Source organism: Phocoena sinus, chromosome 1 (genome assembly GCF_008692025.1).
Source record: "Phocoena sinus isolate mPhoSin1 chromosome 1, mPhoSin1.pri, whole genome shotgun sequence".
Taxonomy (NCBI): domain Eukaryota; kingdom Metazoa; phylum Chordata; class Mammalia; order Artiodactyla; family Phocoenidae; genus Phocoena; species Phocoena sinus.
In genome coordinates, this window is record NC_045763.1 from 55253103 (window position 1) to 55273839 (window position 20737).

General features: G+C 42.4%; 1 protein-coding gene across 3 annotated transcripts in view; it reads left to right on the forward strand.

The window, feature by feature from the left end:
- The window catches only part of ROR1 (receptor tyrosine kinase like orphan receptor 1), a 412097-nt gene that overhangs the window by 235530 nt on the left and 155830 nt on the right, over positions 1–20737 (forward strand). For all 3 annotated transcript variants that reach the window (XM_032629529.1, XM_032629549.1, XM_032629560.1), the window contains exon 2: positions 3710–3781. In XM_032629529.1, coding sequence (XP_032485420.1) covers positions 3710–3781 — 72 coding nt within the window. The remainder of the gene's footprint in view (positions 1–3709; positions 3782–20737) is intronic.

Here is a 20737-nt window from a genome sequence, read left to right on the forward strand (position 1 = left end):
GGGCAGCCACTTGTCCCTCACCCTTGGCCTTTGTGACCACTGGGCTGGCCACCAGTCTCGTGAGAATGCTGGTTTGTGCCTGTGTAACCTCAGCTTGTTACTGGATGAGAATACAGGATGTGGCATGGCCAGGGGCTTCTTGGAAGAGCTTCTGCATCCTGTGAACATGGGGTTGTTCCCTGCCAACTGCTGAGACAAACCAGTGATCCTCGTGGAGAGCACAGGCTTTTATCAATGAGGAGGAGTCAAGGCTTATTATTTTTTCCCCTCCCTCCAAGTGACACTCCCACTGTTCAGGCTTAAATACCAAAACCTTATGTTTGCAGAATCAGTGCCAAAAAGTCACTCATCAGTGAAACTGCAAAGATAATAGCTCCTATTGATCAACTTGGGAGAAGAATGTCTTGCCCTCCTGCAGAGGTCAGGAAAGATAAGAGCTGGAGTTTTCTCAAACATGCTGGATTTGCTTAAATTGGATAAAACCACATAAAAACACTGATGTTCTAAGAGAACTGGTGACCGATTCAGGAAAACCTCACAAAATGAAAAGATTGGCTTGGATTAGTAAGGCGTGCAAAATAGGGTCTTTCTAAAAGCACAGCAAATGCGTCATTTCAAACCTAGACAGTGACATAGCCGCTAACTGGAGTATGTCCACACGGCATATGCCCATTTGCCTTGCTAGACAGAAGGGGAGGCATGAAAGATCTTGAGTATCCACTCTATGCTGGGCACCCTTTTGGTCCATAATGTGATTTAGTCCTTACCACATTCCTGTGAGATGGCTTTTATTGTCCCCATTTTACAGATGAGAAAATAGTGGTCAAAGGATGTTAAGTAACTTGGTCCTGATCACAAAATTAGTAAGTGGCAGAAATTAGTATCTTAATGTAGGTGTGTATTTCCATTAAATATTCTACTATCTCCCAGTTGGCACATACAAATTTGCCATTACCACAATAAATTTTACACACAGAGAGGCTGCTAGTCTGGTATTAAATATCTCATCCTTTTGCCACGGTGAAGAAAATAAGAGAGGAGCTGAATCCATTAGTGGAGATCTGCAGGGTCAAGACTGGCGGTCGCGTCTCTCTAAAGCTGCTGCTGACCCTGGAATCGCGGGCTCTCAAATTGAGATGTGCTCAATTTTTCTTGCTTAAAATTCAGCCTGCTTTTCGGGAGGTGAGGGGGGAACCTTATTAAACATCATTTTTGTGAGGGGCTACATTCAACTACTAACATTAAACTTTTCACATTAAATAATCAGCCTTTCTTTCAAAAAAATGTGGCCTCAGAAGACAATATTTTTCAGGGAGATTATTCATGTTTTAAGATATTTTATCTGTTTTTATTATCACTTTATCTGAAAAGCTGAACATGTGGCTATCTCGAGGAATAGATCTGGAGTCTGAGAACAGAATTCCTCAGAAGCATCACAATCACTTAATGAGCTTGTGAATTGAAATTATCTTTGCTGTAGCCCAAGAACCCAGTGGTAATTAGTGTCCGGGGACACATGGGGAACAATTTCAACTGTTAGCAGTGCCAAGAATCCATTCATTTGTCATCAGTCTCAAATTATATTCAATCAGCAATTCAAATTCAGGCTAGAAAAACCAAGTGACATGTAGCTAACTTTCTATAAAATTAACACTGGAAAGTGAAACCTGTGTTTCTGGCAATTTAGCTGTGAGCAGCAGTAAGATAAAGCTCTGAAAATATTGAATGTAAATGCTGTCAAAATCCGTCTTAATCCCACCACTTCCCCACTCTTTGCTTCCTTGCCTGAATTGCTGCGGTGGCTGCCATGCTTCTATTCCCAAGCTCCCTGAAGTTCTGAGTATTGGAGTGCCTGATGAGCCTTTTTATAAGGGGAACCACAGCAGTCCAAAATACTGCCGACAAGGGGCCTTTATTCGAAGAGCCAAAGTGGGTGGCAGCAGGATGGGGGTCAGCGTGGAGTTGCAGTTGGAATCACACATGGAGGGCTCCAAAACGTAGACAATTAGCACTTCCTGGTAAAATCACCTGCATGAAATACCCATTCCGAGGACAAGAGGTTGATGACAGAAGCACTGTTTCCCACTGTGGTTTTGTGCTAAGCATTTTTCTTACCTGGGCAGATTTTCCTTTTTGGCTTCATATTTTGGAATTCTCTGTGCTGTAAGATCCCTGCCATACTGCCCATCTGACTTCAGTTCCCCTTAAAAGAATCTATGCTGTTGTTGGCTCAGGATATAGCAGGTGACTGGGGCTGTTTGGGGTGGGAAGGGTACGTGTGGTTTGTGTACTTTCTTTCCCACCTGCTTTCTTTTCCCACCTGAACGGGGGAAGCGACAAGCCAAGGAGGCCTGCACAAACCAAACAACCTTTTGTCTCTGCTGTACGTGGCAGGTTGATTGGAGACCCAGTAGACAAGCTAGAAGTGGCCTCTGCAAGGTCTCAGTGGGTAAACATCCTGTACTTGGCAAAGCTCACTGATGACGGGTTGTGGCTTCTATGGCCATGTGGCAGACGGTCCCCATTAGTAAATAAGGAAATGTAGAGAGTGTGCTTATCTAAGTGAAAAGGTGAAGCCAGAGAGAGGTAAGGTGAAAAACAAGTCAGGTTTCACAGACTTGAGGAGTGGGCAGCATGGGCTGCCAGGAGGTATGTGCGTGGTGGAGTCAAGCAGACCTGGATGTGAATCCAGTTCTTCCACTTACTAAAGTTTATCTTGCATTCCGACACAGATCCATTTTCAGTGACTACCTAGAGTACTGTGTTGAAAAGGCTGTAACGCAGACCCCAGGTTTAATAAGCAAAAAGGGCCATAATTGACTAATGATGTCTGAAGGAAGGGGAAGTGATGGCATGGGTGCCACGAATCTAACGACCCAGCCTCTGGGCTCTCTGATATCCTGACTAGCACTGAAGTTCTGTAATGCAGTGAGTGTGTATGTGTGTATGCACGCGTGTGTGTAACCTAACAATTGGTTAGTGCAATCCTATTAGAATGTGCTAGTAGGATGGTGTCATGGGTTAAATTTTCAAAAACAAAGACATCATTTGTATATTTCAGTATATCACTGAAGAGTTTTAAAATTTTAATAGGGTATCATGTCCCTTAGACTATTGATTTGCACGTTTGCTTTAATTTATAGTGGTTTTGAAAATTATCTTTGAATTTGGGTTACCACGAATGACTCTCCATATTCAAATACTTAGCTTTCATTTGTCTTGACTTAAGGTTTCAATATAGGGAAATCGATTTCTCTATTAATAGAAATGCTATCATTTCACAAACACAAATGAAGCCAGCAGCAGGAACAATGCTGTTCTCATGTTTCATGGGAAGACTGTTGACTATATTAATCTAAGACTTGTCTTCTAACAAGAAAAGGAAGTTTGTGTTGGATGGTATTTGGTCATTTTTGTAGGTTTGGTTTTTCATCAATGAAATATTTGTATTTTAATTTTCAAGCCTGTGCTTTAAAGAAAAACAACTTGGAATCTGGCCTCCAGTGTGTTTGTCTGGATAGCCTCTATGATGCAGGCACCTCTGCCAGGCAAGTAGAGCAGACATTCAAGTTTACTAAACTGTGGGACCGTGTGGTTTCTCTTGGAAGGCAGGGCCTTTGGAAATCTCCTGTGATGCTTCTAACAGCCCATAAGTTACTATATTTAATATTGCCCTTGTCTTTTTCCCCTCCCTTCTTTGTCTTTTCAGAAACAGAGTTGTCAGTCACTGCTGACTTAGTGCCTACCTCATCGTGGAACATTTCAAGTGAGCTCGACAGAGGTACACAGTGGGGACACGTAGGGGTGGAGGTGGAAGAGGGGAGGCATGAAATGCCAGGTTTACTCCTGGCATGGCTGTCTTTGAAATCAACTGCTTTTTAGATCACTAGAAGGAGGCAGGGGCCAAAATAAATTCCCTGCTTACTGTGATCATTTAACATTTAATTACTTGGAATTCTATTATTTCTGGAAATGTTTGTTGTTGTTTTCTTCCCACCCGCCCCCCCCCCCTTTCCCTTCTTCCCCTAAAATGTTCCACATGGTAAAAATGCTTCAAGATGTGGAAAAGGGTAGTTTCTGACCTTCCTGACACTGCATCTAGTGGATCTTATTTAGAGGATTTGATTCTGCCTGAGCCAGGACTGATCAGAGCTGTTTGCTGGGTGACCTTTTACAGTCAGTATTTGATGTGCTTGCAGGGTTCAGGGCAGAGTATTTGGAATGTTTGTAATTGCCTGTGCGTACAGATGGCAGCTTCCTGTGTGCACGTGGAGGACAGGTTCCTGCTATGGGTCTGTTGTAGTATTAATTAAGTCCTGCCGTATGCTAAGCAGTGGCTACTCTGTAGAGATCCTATGTCCTGGAAGATAAATCAGGACACATTCAGAATCCCTGAAATTGGCTCATCCTACCCTTCAGGCTTATTTCTCTTTAGTCCCCTTTATGCCCTTTTATGCATCTCCAGCCCGATTTCTATTTCATCTTATATGTCCTGTGCTTTTTTGCTTCTCTACTTTTGTCTTAGCTGTTCTTTCCATCTGAACTGCCCTTCCTTCCTTGCCAGTCCCCATTCTCTCCCCTCTACAGGGCAACAAATTACTTCTCCTTTAAGTCTGAGCATATAGTCTATATTAGCCACAGTCTTATCTAATCCCTCAGCAGGAAGTGACCTTTCTGTATTTGGAACCCCCATAGTCTTTTTCTCTGTTCTTCTCTTAGCATTTTCTATGTTATATCATGGTGATTTACATACTTGTCTATCTCGCCCTTAAACCTGGAAGTTCCTTGTAGGTAGGATATCTATTTTGTTCTTTTTTTTTTTTTTCTCCTGTCTCTATTAAAAAATCTAGTAGAGACTCTCATTCATAGGAAATCCTCAATAAATATGTATGGAATGACAGGTGAGTCACACTGTAGTCATATAGATGGATGGGCCACATCCATATATATATATATACAGATACATTCAGCAATCTTACTGAGTTTCTACTTTAGTTCAGGCATGATTTTAGGTTCTGGGATTATAGTGATAAAAGGAGCTCAAAAATCATCGTCAAAAATTGCCTTTTATGATCCGCTGTCTTTTGTCTGCTCATGTATTCACTGGGAGTTAGATTTCCTCTCAGAGGAATGAGAATGTTACTTTATAAAACAGGAACGGGAAGATTTACTTTGTTGGTTATGCTCTTTAGGCATTTTAGGGTGGCAGGATGAGGTGAGATGTCTTTTCACCTTAAAGCAAAGGACATTTAGGATCATTTGTTATCGTCAAGTTTGATCTGGACATTCTTTTTCTAATTAAGGATTAAAACAGGGACTGCACGTTATGCCTCTCCATCTCCAGCACCAAGCACAACGCTGCGGAGGCAGTAGTTTATCAACGAATATTCGTGGATTTTTTTTTTAACGGAAAAGAAGAAATAAAGCATACTAAATGTTAAAGCAGTGCCTACCCTGTGCCATGCAGTGTGCCACGGGCTTTCAAGTATGTGAACTTACTTGGCAAGCTCCTTATAGCACCAACAGAAATATTATATCATTGCACACTACCTGTTACTGATCAAGTTCCAGTTACGGCTCTAGAAGGACATCAGTATGTGCTAAAAAGGCAGCAGAGCCACCAGTCAACTACCTAGCCTGCCAGACTTTGAATTTCTAGCAGACTAGCATTGTAATTAGCAGCTGTTGCCCTTCAAGAAAGTAGTGTCAAGTAGTAGAACCTACTGGCCAAAGGGTGGAACCTACTGGCCAAAGGGTGGAACCTACTGGCCAAAGGGTGGAACTGAGGCAATCCCCAAACTCCTTTGATTGCTTAGCATGGCCTTCCAGAGAGCATGGATGGCTTTCCAGGGGTTCTTGGTGTCTTCTTTCTCTAGAAGGTAATTAGTATGTGGTCTTTACTTCCCACTTAGAATGAAAGCGAAAGCTGATTGATTCATTTATTCACTCATTTTGATCAATTCCTTATTGCTTCCGACTCTGATCTGGGCACAGTCTGAAGACTCAGGATCAAAAGATGAATCAGGGACTTCTCTGGTGGCACAGTGGTAATCCACCTGCCAACGCAGGGGACACGGGTTCGAGCCCTGGTCCGGGAAGATCCCACATGCCGCAGAGCAACTAAGCCCATGAGCCACAACTACTGAGCCCACATGCCACAACTACTGAAGCCCATGCGCCTAGAACCCATGCTCCGCAACAAGAGAAGCCACCGCAATGAGAAGCCCATGCACCGCAACCAAGAGCAGCCCCTGCTCGCCGCAACTAGAGAGAAAGCCCGCGTGCAGCAACGAAGACCCAATGCAGCCAAAAAAAAACAAAACAAAAAAAGATGAGTCAGACCAAGGTCTCTGTCCTCCTTGAACTCAGAGCCAAGAGAGAAGGACTGATATCTAAAGGCATAAGAAAAACTTTCTGGTCAGATTGAGTTGTCAAGGGACATTCCTCCCAATCACAGAGAGATGCTAGTATAAATACACAAGGGAAAAAAAAATCCATCACCAGTCTGGTATGCAGAAAGGAGAAATCTCCAGGTGCCCGAACTGAAGAACAAGCAGTGTTCAGTGGGAAGGAATGAAACAAAAGGTCCTATGAAAACATGGGAAGTATGTATGGTTCTTAGGGGCTGGAGTATCAGAATCCTATAGGGATGAGAGCTGAGGCCATAGGAAACAAACTCCTTTCCAAGGCTGTCAATGAGGAATGACAGAACTGAGCATGAAATAAGGAAAATTCTGCCAAGGATCTGGTATGGAAGTCTATCAACCACCCTGGGCCACTGGGATCACCCACAAGAAATCAAAACCCCAACCTGTGTTCTCCATGGGTATGGGGTTGGTATACTTCTCTTATAGTGCACAAGCCACAAACCAAGAAGATAATGTAAAAACTTGGTCTGGAATTGATTAAACTATGAGATCCTGACAGGGGACAGCCTAAAGCCAAAAATCATTGTCAAAAAACGTCTCAACAGCCCAGCACGTATGGGTCTCCCACCAAAAACAAAATTTAAAAACTCAGAACCACAAAACAACAGAACTCCTGATGTTAAGTAATTTTAAATATTATAGCGTGTTCAAGAGAGGGAAAAAAAGCCACCATTAGTGAGAGTCAGACAAAACACGTGGAGAAGTTCATATCTTAGGAACTAAAAGCAATAGACCAATTTGAGAGAGTAGATATGTTTAAAATGTTTCCTGGTGAAAGGAAATAGAAACCATAGGATAATATGACCAAAAAGTAGACATTTTACAAGAACTAAATAGAAATTCTATAATTGAAAAATAGAATTATAGAAATTAAAAATTCATCAAGTGGGTTAAACGGTGGCTGCACTCAGCTGAAGAGAGAAATGGCGAACTAGAAGACAGATTGAAGATAATATGGTAGTTCAGAGAATGGACCCTGGAGCCAAGGTGACTAAGTTTGAATCCTGACTCTGCTACCTGCATGCTGTGTGACTTTGGGCAAGCCACTCCACCTCTCAGTGCTTTGGTCTTCTCATTTGTAAGATGAGATAATAAGAGTACCTACCTCACATGGTGGTTGGTAAAATTGATCTGGCTAACAAATCTGATAAACTAATTAGTTGAGAAGTAACAGCTGTTTTTGGTTAATACAGTTATTACTTTGGGCTTGGTAGTTAAAAAAAAAAAATCATTGGTATTTTGGCAGGCTTGTAAGGAAAGCGTATATTAGGGTTGGAGTGAACGTTTCAGATCCTGTTAAATCAGCCCATGTCAGCAGCCACCCACTCTGGCCTCCCCCACATGGCTGTTCACCCACACCAGCACCATATTTAGTTTGGTAAACAAGGTTCTCTATGGTCTTACCCTTGCCAGGTCCTCTCACCTCACCCCTACACTCCATACTTTGTACTCTTTGTTTCAACAACCCGCCTCTCTAATTCCCTAAGTATATCCTTCTATACTTCCAGTCTCTCTGCCTTTGTTCATACAGTTCCTTTTGATTGTATTGTCCTTAACCTTATTCTTCACTTGGCTGACTCCTTTATTTAAGCATCACCTTAACCATTGCCTCACCCCCTTCTCCCCGCAGTGCTTCTAATGGGCATAGTGCTGAATAAGACCACCAGGGTTCCCGTTTTGGTGGACCTTGCATTCTAGAGGGAGAGGCAGATAATTACGAATCCTTTCATCAACCCCATTGACCATGCCATCAACAGTGCCCCGAAACATTTAATATGTGGGGTACCATATGACCCCATGTCTGTCTTGCTCAGAATCCTTACCAGACTGTATTGACATCATCGATTCTGTGCCCATCTCTTTAAAGTCAGGTCTCTCTTATCCATTGGCAGCTCTTATTGCCCAACCAAGTGCCTGGTGTGTAGTGGAAAACGTGTTAAATGGTAGGGGTTCCAATGCCATCTGTGCCAACTAGTGTGAATTCCTACTAGGTGTGAGGTACTTGCTGAGCATGTGAAGGCATCATTTGAATTCACACCACCGTGGGCAGCAGAACAGATAGGCAGCTGAGGCTCATGAGGGTTAAAGGACTCGGCTAAAGGGCATAGCTCGTGAGTGGCGGTGCCAGGATTCCCACCAAGGCCTCCACACCAAGTCCAGGGATCCATGTCCAACATGGCAGTTGACTGCACTGTCTCCCCTGCATTCATATCCCTCCTCCCGTGGGACAATTTCCCTCACATGGAGAAACAGTAAAATAAAAGTCCGTCACTTGGTATTCTTTAATGCCTTTCTCTTCACCAACCTGCTCTGTTCCACCCATCAATCCCATTCTGGCTCCCCAGCCTCACGCTGGTCCTGGTTTTCTGTTAAATGAGTCCAGTCAGTGGCATTAAACAGTTACCTGTTTATCCTTTCCAACAGGAAATGAAATTTAAGAGGGACAAGGCCACCCGGGAAGAGCCGTTGAAAGCTACTATTGACAGAGCATGGGGGTAATTTCTGAAACAAATGCTTCAGAAGCAAGCGCCTCCTAAAATAAATCGATCTACAGGGGCCCAACCTCAGCTTCCCTGTGGAGGCTTCGGGGTGGGGCATGATGAGGGCCTCTTTCCCCCTCTTCCATTTTCAGTCACATGAGGTCTCAGAGGTTCTCTATAGAAAGCCAAATGTTTCTTTTGGAGAAAGCACTGGAAATTGCACCCGTAGGTAGCAGAAAGGGAGGGAGCCTCCAACTTAAAAAAATACTGAGGCCTCATTCCAACTGCAAACAGTTCTCTGTGCTGACATACTAGATTTGGGGGTATTTTCGTCCTGCTCTGCTTTTCTAAGAGTTGGCTTTCTCTACCAGCTCAGAGCTCACGCATGGTAGGGAAGCGTGTAGCAAGGCTCTTATGAGCATGAACTCTGGAGTTACTGTGACTCTGAGCTTCCTTTTGCTCACCTGTGGAGCAGAGGCCTTCATCTCTATCACCTAAGATTGTTTTCCTGGCCGACAAACACATCTGTGGGTTGCATTTGTGCTGTGCCCGAGGACAGCTGCTTGCGTGGTCGCGATAGACAGATACGTGCTGGCCTCAACCCCTTAGCTCACCATCAAGGGTTGTGACCAGGTTTTCTAGTTCAGGAGTGGTTGCTTCCTCTTGTCCCCCCTCTCTGTTACTTGATTTGTCTTTGGTACATAAAGAGGCTATTTAAATAGCATTGACTGGTCTATACCTTGGAGCTTGGTTCACAGCTAGTCCTCACGGGACAGCTGAGTCCTTTCTTTGTACTCCTAATAGTATGTATCAGGAGCAGGGACAGTGGGTGTAGGGGTAAGAGGGGGATGGACTAGATCAGGAGACTTGGTACTTGGCAAGCTAAAGAGTAGTCCTCCTGGGACTGGTAGCTGGCTGGAGGAATTCCTGGGGGAATTGTTGGGGGTAGCTTTGTGGTGTTTAAAACAGCCCAAGTTCAGCAGCCTTTGGCCTTCTGCAATGTCTTCTTAATATTGATAGCATTGTTTTCTTTCAAGGACTGATATCATACGGCCACTATTAATCGCAAAAGCACTTGGAGCCTCTGTAACCTTATATGGAAAATGGGAGAAGTGGTATCACTCCAAAGCGTAAAATAGAGTCTAAAGTCCCACCACAGTCTCTAGGACAGATAGTTGCTCCTTTCAGGTAATTCTCTTAGCCCCACCCCTTCTTATTCCCAAGGGGAGGGTAGCATGATCCAGTGAATGAGCCCTTGACAAAGAACCTAGATTCTAGTCCCAGCTCAAGTGCACAACCAGGTCAGTGACTTGTCATTTAAGCTCTGGGCCTGAGTGTTCTCATCTGTAAAAAGGGAGTTATCAATTCTTGTTCTGTGAGGCTTCAGTGCTGCAGGTCCATTATGGTAGCCACCTGTAGCTGTTGAGTACTTAAAATGTGGCCAGTCCAAAATGAGATTAGTGTGACTGTAAAACCCAAACCAGATTTCAGTGGCTTATTCCATTGAAAAAGGACTTAAAATATCTTATTAATAATTTTTATATTGATTATATGTTAAAAGATAAATTTTCTTATATTGAATTAAGTGAACTATATTATTAAAATTAATTTTACTTGATCCTTTTCGTGTGGCTACTAAACAATTAAAAATTACACATGTCTCTTGCATTATAATTCTATTCAAAGGTACTTCTCTAATGAAACAACAGCTAGAACTTCAGGTAAATCTAACCTGTGTTTCCTACTTGCAACATGAGGCCATGTTCTCATATCTATGCGAGGTTTAACATTCTAGGAACTGCTTTTTATTAAAAGAAATTTTTTGAGAACTGATTTTTTGTGTGTGTGTGATGCTTAAAAATATATCAAGTACTTTATGTGTAAGGGATAAGCATTACTGATTCCAAGCTGATCATTAACTCTCAGAGAAAGGCAATATCTCAAGTAATCTCCCTCCTGTGGAGAAAAACTTTGTAGGTTAGAAGTCCAAAGCACAGAAGGTTTACACTTCGATAATGGTTACATAAATGACAGCAATGGGACCCCAGAACAAGTCAGGAAACCCCAGCTTCGGGGCAGTAGTTGGGTATATTCAAACAGGGCCCTGATGATCCAGTGTTGCCTCTATCTCTCAGACTTCACCTTGCACTATTCTTTCCTGCTGGCTATGCTCCACCAGCCACACTGGCTTCCTTTATGTTCCTCTAGCAAGCCAAGTGCTTTCCTGACCAAGGGCACTACCCAGAATCCCCTTCTCTTGCTTTTCCCCTCCTTCAGATCTTGATGTAATGGTCATCTCCTCAGAGAAGCTTTTCCTGATCATCCAAAGTTAGTTTCCTTTTCCTTTATAGTGATTTTAAAAAGAAAGAAAAAAATCTGGTCTAGGCCTGGAAGCAGTGAGAAAAATCCCTTCTTGGTAAGAAAGCGGGGGAGCTTCTTGCCAGCTCTGCTGTGTCCACTTTATCCCTCACTAACTCACAACAAGCTTTCAGTCCCTTTGCCCGGAGCCCAGCATGGAAGCACGTGACATGGAAATCATTTCCTCTTCAACCAAGCTGTTCTCTCCAGGACTCTTGTTCATCCTCTTTACTTGACAAGTCCATTCACTTTAGGGAAGGGAACCGCCAAGATGAGAACTACGCAATCTTGTCATAAAATGGAGGGGAAACGAACCTTTATGGTCAATCTTGATCCTTCAAAGCCTGCTCCAAGGGGAGGAGTTGGCCATTGGGCACCACCACTGGGGCAGAGAGGGTCAGCCTCCCCACTCAATATTCCATCCAGCCCATCATTCCAGCTCTAGCTCCAGCTCTTGGTACCACCAGTCCCTCCCAGCAGCCCTCCCTCCCCTCCCCTGTGTGCTGCTGTCAGTGGGGCCTTCAGCGTAGAGGCCTGGGGCCCAAGGGTGTTCTGCAAATGGCCAAGCTTAGCTGAGTGGGGAGCACAGAGCTCCCCCTTCCCGGCAAGCACCACCCAGTTGAGACAGAAGGGCAATCGAACAAGCTTGGAAATGTTTACGCTCCTGTTTTTACCATTTAGAATCAGGATAGAGATTTATCTGCCTCCCATCATGGGTCTCAGATTCCTTACTCCCTTGGTACCATCTTCAGTAATTCCTGGCAAAGACAAGGCACAATCTTGGACTCATAAATAATCAGGAAGCAGCAGAAAGGGCATTTCTCGATGCTCCCAGGCAAGCTTTGTCCTTGCCTGGTATCTTAGTTTTGATTTAAACCTGCCTGCCGAGAGAACCTCCCTGAGTACCCACTTCAGAAATGCCTTTGGAGTTTGGCCTCAAGGTGCTTCTAGAAACTTGTGGACTAAAGTCCTGCTCACAGGGATTATAAGGAGGCCTTTGTAGTCCTGGGCCTATGGCTCTGGTCAACCCTTGCTCACAGACTCACAGGGACTTTTGGACTTAGAGGCCTCTTGACAAGGGAGGGAGAAGAGATTATACAAAGTGCCCTGTGGCTCCTGCCTCAGCGTCCACCTCTCTGCCCCCTCCACTCTTGCTTGCTGTGCTCGAGAACCAACTGCTCATTGTCCCCCGTCCTATTTCAGGCCGCTATGCAAACTCTGCTGTTTGCTATGATGAGAGTACCCTCCCCCACCCTTTTGTCATCCTTAAAGACCCTGTACAGATTGATCACTTGGAGGAAACCTTTCCTGACCCCACCTGCCCCTATAGGAAATCACATCTTACTCTGTGGAGGAAGTGGTTCTGCCCACCACACTGCTGGGGGATGCTGATTTCCGTGTATATTTTCTTTCTCTCTCCCCTTCTTCTTCTCTCTTGCAAGAAATATGCATTAAACATCTTCTTCATGTCAAGCAAAGCCCTCACGGCTCACCCACTCTAGCAGGAGGGTCAACCTGGAAGGGCACTGTGGAGAGTGCTTTGAGAGCCACGAGAACAGCTTGCCAGGCTGTGAACGTCTTGAGATCAGGAATTAGGTCTTTTTTCTGCATCCCTGTAGCTCTAACTCTAGTACAGGTATTTGAATAAATAAATAAATGAGTGAGTGGTAAAAATCAGAACATCAGAGTTGAAAGGCACTTTAGAGTCACAGTCCTCTAACACTGCTGGTCTCAGAATCACCTGAAGAGACCCAGGCTCCTTGAAGCAGACTAGACTCTAAGCCTCTGTATTTTTACTGACTTCCCAGATGATTCTGATTCTCACCAAAGTTTGAGGCCCACTGAGAGAGCAGTAGGTCTTAACCTCAGCTGTGATTGGAATCACCTGTGGAGTTTTAAAAATTACTAATGCCTGGGTCTATTCCCCATTCCGCACCCCTCCCCCCATTCTCATTTCACTGTTCTTCTATACAATCTGGGATTTGAGGGCTTTAAAAGCTCTCCAGGTGATTCCAGTGTGCAGCAAAGTTTGAGAGCCACTATTACAGAGTTCTAGGCTAATCTACCCTGTAGTCTTACCATGGTGTTCTAACAAGTGATTTATCCAGGTACAGATGGTTGGAACTTTCTCCATTTCTGTCCTTAATTTTCTGAGGTAATATAGAAAAAAGAACGGGGGTTGGAGTGAGAAGTCCTTGGTTTATATTTGAGCGCTGTGGCTAACTCCGGTTCTCAAAAATTGAGCTTTACTTTTGTGGGGTTTTTTTTTGTTTTGTTTTCATCTGGCAGGGTTGTCATGAATATGAATGTAATGACATAGGTAAGAGGGCTGAGCTAGGTCCCAGCCCTGATTAAATAAATATAGAGATAGATAGATTGATACTGATACTGATACTGATTTGACATACTTCTGAAAACGTCTGAATGAGTTGGTGTAACTCCATCACTTTTTTTATGCGGCCATGAGGAGTAATACTTTCCTGCCTTATGAAGTAATATCAGCTATTACCAGTTGCCAAATATTGAGTTTTTTAATGTGCCATGAACACATAAAGTGATTTACATGAGTTGTTTTATTTAATCCTCATAACTATTCTAAGAGATAGTACATCTATTTTATGGATGAAAAGACCAAGCCTTAGACAAATGTAATGGGCTGTCCGTGTCCTAATCCCCAGATCCTGTGAACTTTATCTTATTTAGAAAAAGGGTGTTTGCAGGTGTAATTAAATGACGGTAAGGATCTTGAGATGAGATCACCCTACATATCCAGGTGGGCCCTAACTGTCTACAGGTATCCTTAGAAGATAGTGGCAGAGGGAGATTTCATACAGACCCACAGAGGAGCCAGTGATGTGAAGATGGAGACAGAGACTGGAGTGATGGAGCCACAAGCCCAGCAATGCCAGGGCAGTCCCCAGAAAGTCGAAGAGGCAAGGAATGGATTCTTGCCTAGAGTCCCCAGAGGGAGAAGGGTTCTGCCTGCTCTTGGACTATAGCCTCCAGAATTGGGTCAAGATAAATTTCTGTTGTGTTAAGCCACCGAGTTTGTAGTAATTTGCTACAGCAACACCAGGAAACGAATAAAAGCAGTTTCAACAATTTGCCCAAAGTCACGAAGCTGTGAAACCAGAATTCAAACACATGTCCTTACCCAATATAGTCTGTTGCCTCCAAACGGAATTGAAATTCGTAATAAAATATCTCAGATTCATTTACTCAACAAGTGTATATTGCATCCTACCGTGGACGAGGCCTCTTCTAGGATCTGAAGGTGTAATAGTGAACAAAACAGAAACAGTCCTGCCTTCAGATACCCTAAAGTCAGTGGAAGAGAGAGACTTTAACAATTAATTTTACACAGGCACATATACTAAAAATCATTTAATTGCAGTAGTGATAGGTGCTTTAAAGGAGAAGTATGACAACATAGCTGTATAAAAACAGACAGTTACCCTGGAACAACAGGTTCTCACACCCTCCCTCACTAGGCCCAGCTAATAGCCACCTGAGGTAGGGGTCAGCACTGCACTTTTTCTGGCCAGTTTCTTGGGAGGTTACATGTCTACAACTCCATTTGGGCCCTCCTGCACTTTAGGAGAAGTCAGTCTAGAAACAGGGCAAATCCCTTGCTTGGGATAAGGACCCACAATAGGAGGAGGGCAATAAGGCCTTCAGCAGGCAGTGAGCTCTGCAACCTATTACGAACATCATTCTGAGGCAGTGGCGTGTGGGGAAACTGCTCTTAGACAAGGTTGGAAATTTGTGCATTCCTGTGCCAGACAAGATTTCCTGTAGGGCCCTGAGAAGCTCACTAATCATCTCCTTAGTTCCAGGCGATATTACTTCAGGGCAGTTCCTGTCAAGGCCCCATGCTTAAATATCTCTTTGCTTGGGTTTATTCCATCAAATGCTTCATTTGCTTTGAAAAAATGCTCTGACCCTTAGCTGGGTCCAGCCGCGTAGGAAGTTCAACTCACCACATGCCTCAGAGGGCTCCTAGCTTTGACCCCGGTTGCTGCAACTAAGACTAACTTATTTTCTGCAAATGATTTCATTTTGGGGGCCCTAAGTCAGTCCTGGTCCACTCCAGTCATTGGAATATGGTTGTGTAGAATTCCAGCTGACTCGCAAGAATTCTCTCTATCCGTGGCCTTTACTTGTCTTCTGAACTCAGAAAGCTGTGTTTTCCTGGAGATCCTTCCCAGGTGTCTAATCCTTTTCCCATCACCTATATACACTTATTCATTCAACAGGTTCTTACAGAGTACAAACTGTGCACCAGGCACTGTGCTAAAGACAGAGTGGTGAAAACACGAAGCTCCTCTCTCACGAGCCTCACTTCCTGGTGGTATTAGCAAATCCCTGTGTGGGAAGTACTATTCCGGCTAATCCTTCCTGAATGCCTGTTCTGTTCTAGGCATTGTATGAGACATTTTGCTCACAATGCCATCCCATTTAATGTGCCATCAAAACCCTGTGAGGTAGGTACTATTATGCCCATTTTCTAGCCATGAAAACAAGCTTAGAGACGTAAAGTGACTCAGCTAGTAAATGGCAGAAGTAGGATTCAGATCCAGATTTTTCTGACTACAAAGTCCATATTCTCAAAGCCCATATTCACTGCCTGCTGAAGGCCTTATTGCCTAGTTCTAAACTAATAATCCATGTTTATCGGGAGGAAAGAAAAAATTGGATTATAACTTTATAGAATATCCTTTCTGGAGGAGGATATTTTTAATTACCCTTAGGCGATTTTTCTTACTTGTGTTTTTCCTTTAATTTCCACATTTTCTTCAATAAATATCCTGTACTCTTGTAGTTAGATATAAGCAAAATATGTAAGAAAATAAGGAAACTCATGTATACCCCCAAAGAATTGAAAACAGGTACTCAAACAAATATTTATATGTACTTGCATGTTCTTTTTAAAATTTATTTATTTATTTATTTTTGGCTGTGTTGGGTCTTCGTTTCTATGCAAGGGCTTTCTCTAGTTGCGGCAAGCAGGGGCCACTCTTCATCGCGGTGCGCGGACCTCTCACTGTCGCGGCCTCTCTTGTTGCGGAGCACAAGTTCCAGACGCGCAGGCTCAGTAGTTGTGGCTCACGGGCCCAGTTGCTCCGTGGCATGTGGGATCTTCCCAGATCAGGGCTCAAACCTGTGTCCCTTGCATTGGCAGACAGATTCTCAACCACTGCGCCACCAGGGAAGCCCTACTTGCATGTTCTTAGTAGCACTATTTATGATAGCCAGAAGGTGGAAACAGCCCAAATGTCCATTAGTGGATGACTACACTGACATATTGTGGTGTACACATACAGTGGAATATTATTCAGCCATAAGAAGGAATGGAATACTGATACATGCGACAAAGTGGATGAACCTCGAAAATGTTAAACTAAGTGAAAGAAGTCAGATACATAAAGTTCCATGTTGCATTCATGTAAAAAAAATCCAGAATAGTTCAGTGCTAGAGATAGAAAGCGAATAGGTGATTGCCAGGGGCTGGGGTGAGGGGGAATAAGGAGCAACTGCTTAGTGAGTCTGGGGTTCTCTTTGGGAAGGGGTGCATATTTTGAAACAAGATAGAAGTGGTGGTTGTGTAACACTGAATGTACTAAATGACACTGAATTTTGTAATTCACTTTAAGATGGTTCATTTCACATTATGTGAATTTCACCTAAATAAAAGTAAGAAAACTCAAAATAAATAAAATAGGCACATTGATAAGCTTTTATCCTGCTACTCTTCTTTACTGCTAGTGATGTGAGGGCTATAAAAATGGATTTGACATCTCCACACCAGGACTATGTTTACTTAGTGCCTCAGCCCCTAACCCAAGTAAGAGCCCTGGCCTAGCCACTAACTAAAATAACCTTGGACCGGTCACTTAACGTCTTAGAACTTCAGTGCTCTCAGCTGTCACACAGAATTAATAATGTCCACTGAGGTCATTATCAGATCCTAATATGATAATGTGGTGCTCTGTAAAATGTAAAGTGACTTGCATATATTTTTCCAGTCTTTATTTTTATATCAAGAACCACTAAGTAATCAGAAATCATGTCCAACTGCTTACCAAGTGTGTGTGTTAAAAGAACCATGAAAGTAAGTAGTGAAATCTTGTTATTGTGTGTATTCAAAGACCATGCTTTTTGTTGTTGCTGACTTTGTTTTTTTTATTTGTGGGTGTTTTGTTTTTGCATTTATAATAAAGTCTATTCCGATAAAAAAGGATGTTTGGGCTGGGCTTGGGGAGGAGGATAGGTTGGGATAATGAGATACATGGACCCCAGTGTTCATAGAAGCACTATTTACAATAACCAAGACATGGAAGCAACCTAAACGTCCACCAACAGAGGATATGGTACATATATACCATGGAATATTACTCAGCCATAAAAAAGAATGAAATAATGCCATTTACAGCAACATGGATGGACCCAGAGATTATCATACTAAGTGAAGTAAGTCAGACAGAGAAAGGCAAATATATGATATCACTTATATGTGGAATCTAAAAAAATGATACAAATGAACTTACATACAAAGCAGAAACAGACTCACAGACATAGAAACAAATTTATGGTTACCAAAGGGGAAAAGGGTGGGGGAGATATAAATTAGGAGTTTGGGATTAACATATACACACTGTTATGTATAAAATAGATAATGAACAAGGACCTACTGTATATCACAAGGAACTATACGCAATACTTTGTAATAGCCTATAAGGGAAAAGAATCTGAAAAAGAATGTGTGTGTGTGTGTGTGTGTGTGTGTGTGTGTGTGTGTGTGTGTAGCTGAATCACTTTTCTGTACACCTGAAAGTAACTCAACATTGTAAATCAACTATACTTCAATTTAAAGAAATCCATCTGCATATTTACAGTCCCTAGCAACAGTGTAGGAGAATGCACCATTCTACTTATTTTCACTAGTACTAAGTGTTATCATTTTCTTAGTCATTGTCAAATTTTTTTTTTTTTTTTTTTTTTTGTGGTACGCGGGCCTCTCACTGTTGTGGCCTCTCCCGTTGCGGAGCACAGGCTCCGGACACGCAGGCTCAGCGGCCATGGCTCACGGGCCCAGCTGCTCCGCGGCAATTGGGATCTTCCCGGACCGGGGCACGAACCCGTGTCCCCTGCATCGGCAGGCAGACTCTCAACCACTGCGCCACCAGGGCAGCCCAATTGTCAATTTTAAAAGCAAAAATGATATGTCATTTTTATTTTAACTTTCATTTCTTTGATAACTAAGTAAGGCTGAATTTTTTTCTATGTTCAGTGGCCATTTTTTCCTCTGATGAATATTCATTCCTTATTCTCATTCTATTAGCGTATATATTTTTACTGCTTTGAAATCTGCATTTTTAAAACTAGCTTAGCTTTTAACTTTGCTTATGGAATGTGTATCTTTTCATATAGATAACTTTTAATTTTATGAAATCAAATCTATCAATCATTTTCCTTTATGATTTTTTACTTTGGTGTCATGGTTAGGAAAGCCTTCCCTTCCCCAGGATGATAGAAGCACTTATATTTTCTTGAAGATATTATAAGTAAAGACTTCCTTTTCAAAATCTGGATCAAGTTGAGCAGTATTTCCAGCCCTAGAGAGGGCAGCAAATTAATCTAGTGCCAGAGTCAGCTATATCTCCACAACCTATACGCAGAGCATCTCCCAGATGAATGACCCTTAGAAGGTAATATAATCCAACCTTCTAGCTGATTCGTGACTCTCTCCTTCTAAAAGCCTCATATGTCATTCTACACTAACCTTCTATATGAACGGTTTCTCTCCGATTAGAAAGCTTTTACATGAACACTTTCTTTAGTGACATTATAGAAGTCTACCCTACTCTTCCTTTTGAGAATCCTAAGGTTAGGATGGTCTTTCTTATGCTGAGCCAATTGGTCTTTGTTTTCACTCTTTCTGCCATGTCTACTCCTTCTCAGAAGGTGGATGAAAGCTGTTCTTGGGACTTCGTAGTCATATTGGCCTGGTTCCTGCCCTGGTGTTCAGTAGCTGTATGGTCTTCAGTAAAATTACTTAACCTCTTTGAGCACCAGTTTCATCATCTATAAAATGAGGATTCAAAAATTCCTATTATTACACATTCTAACTTTGAGACAGACAGAGTTAAATGCTGGAGCACCTAACAAGCTTAGCAGGTGTGTGCCATCATTTCAGACTTGATTATGACTCAAGGTTTTCTTTAGTTCTAAGCTTCTAAGATGTGTATGCAGTGTTTGAAGCAGTGTTTTATAGCCTATGATTAATAAAGAAAGCCAAAATACATCTCCAGATAAATTTGTAAGTACATTGAAAAGAGGCAAGAGTCAGAATCAATGTCATAATATATTAATGCCAATAATCTGTTATGAAACTTACTGTTACATAGATGTCTTCATTAGTTTCAGTATTGCTTTGAACTTTGGAATAAAATGACAGATAGCCTCTGGGAGTCTTTTCTGTTCTTAGATAGAGGACCTGGCATATGGATGCCTAGACCTCATGAGATGATCTTAAGGATTAGGGGAGTTCATACATGACTGTGGTAGTACATTATCATTATCATATTATTGACCACAGAATCGTCCCTTTCTTGGGATAAACAGTTACCATTCTTTTCATTATGTTTCCTCCTAACTTGTTTTCTAGATCCTTCCCCCATAAGAGGTAGCCTCCTGGAGTAAGCACACAATACTCCAGGTAGACCTGGACCACATAAGATGCAGCAGGACCATCTCCTCCTTCTTTTGCATTTTTATGCTTGCAACCAAAATTCTAAGTCTCTGGGTAGCATCATCTTGTTGTTAACTTTTGAAAAACTTGCAGTTAGCTAAATCTCCTATGAGTTTCTCATAATTTTTGCCATTTACCTGCATCTCTCCTTTCTCATACTTGTATGGTCAGTATTTTACATCCCAGTACTTGCTATAAGCTATTCCTATTATATTTCAACATGTTTAATTTATCATATTATTTGATGCTATCACTTAGCATACTTAAAACCTTCCAACTTTGTATCTTATTAATTTGGTCCTCATCTAAGACATTGATATGACTGTTGGCTGGGAAAAGATATAGACAGAGTCCCCATTATGATTATATCTTGTCTTGTTGCCAGTATGGAGAACCGTCTCTCTTACAAGTGTATATAATTCAGGTCTTGTTTTTGAGAGTCTACAGACCTATTTTAGCATCTTTCTGTTTCTCTGAACTTTTTAAAGTCAGCATTCCTATTTTGTCCCATTAATGCCTTTCAAAAGCATTTGTTGAACTATGTACCAGACACTGTGGCAAGTAGTATGTGCCTGTCTTCAAGATGCTCACAGTCTCACGGGGGAAACAGACTGAAAGGAGAGGGTGTATAATAGAAGAAATGGGGGAGTTGTAGATAAAGATTTATGGAGGTGGTGACATTTGAGCTGGGTATTACGCAATATATAGAAGTTTGCATA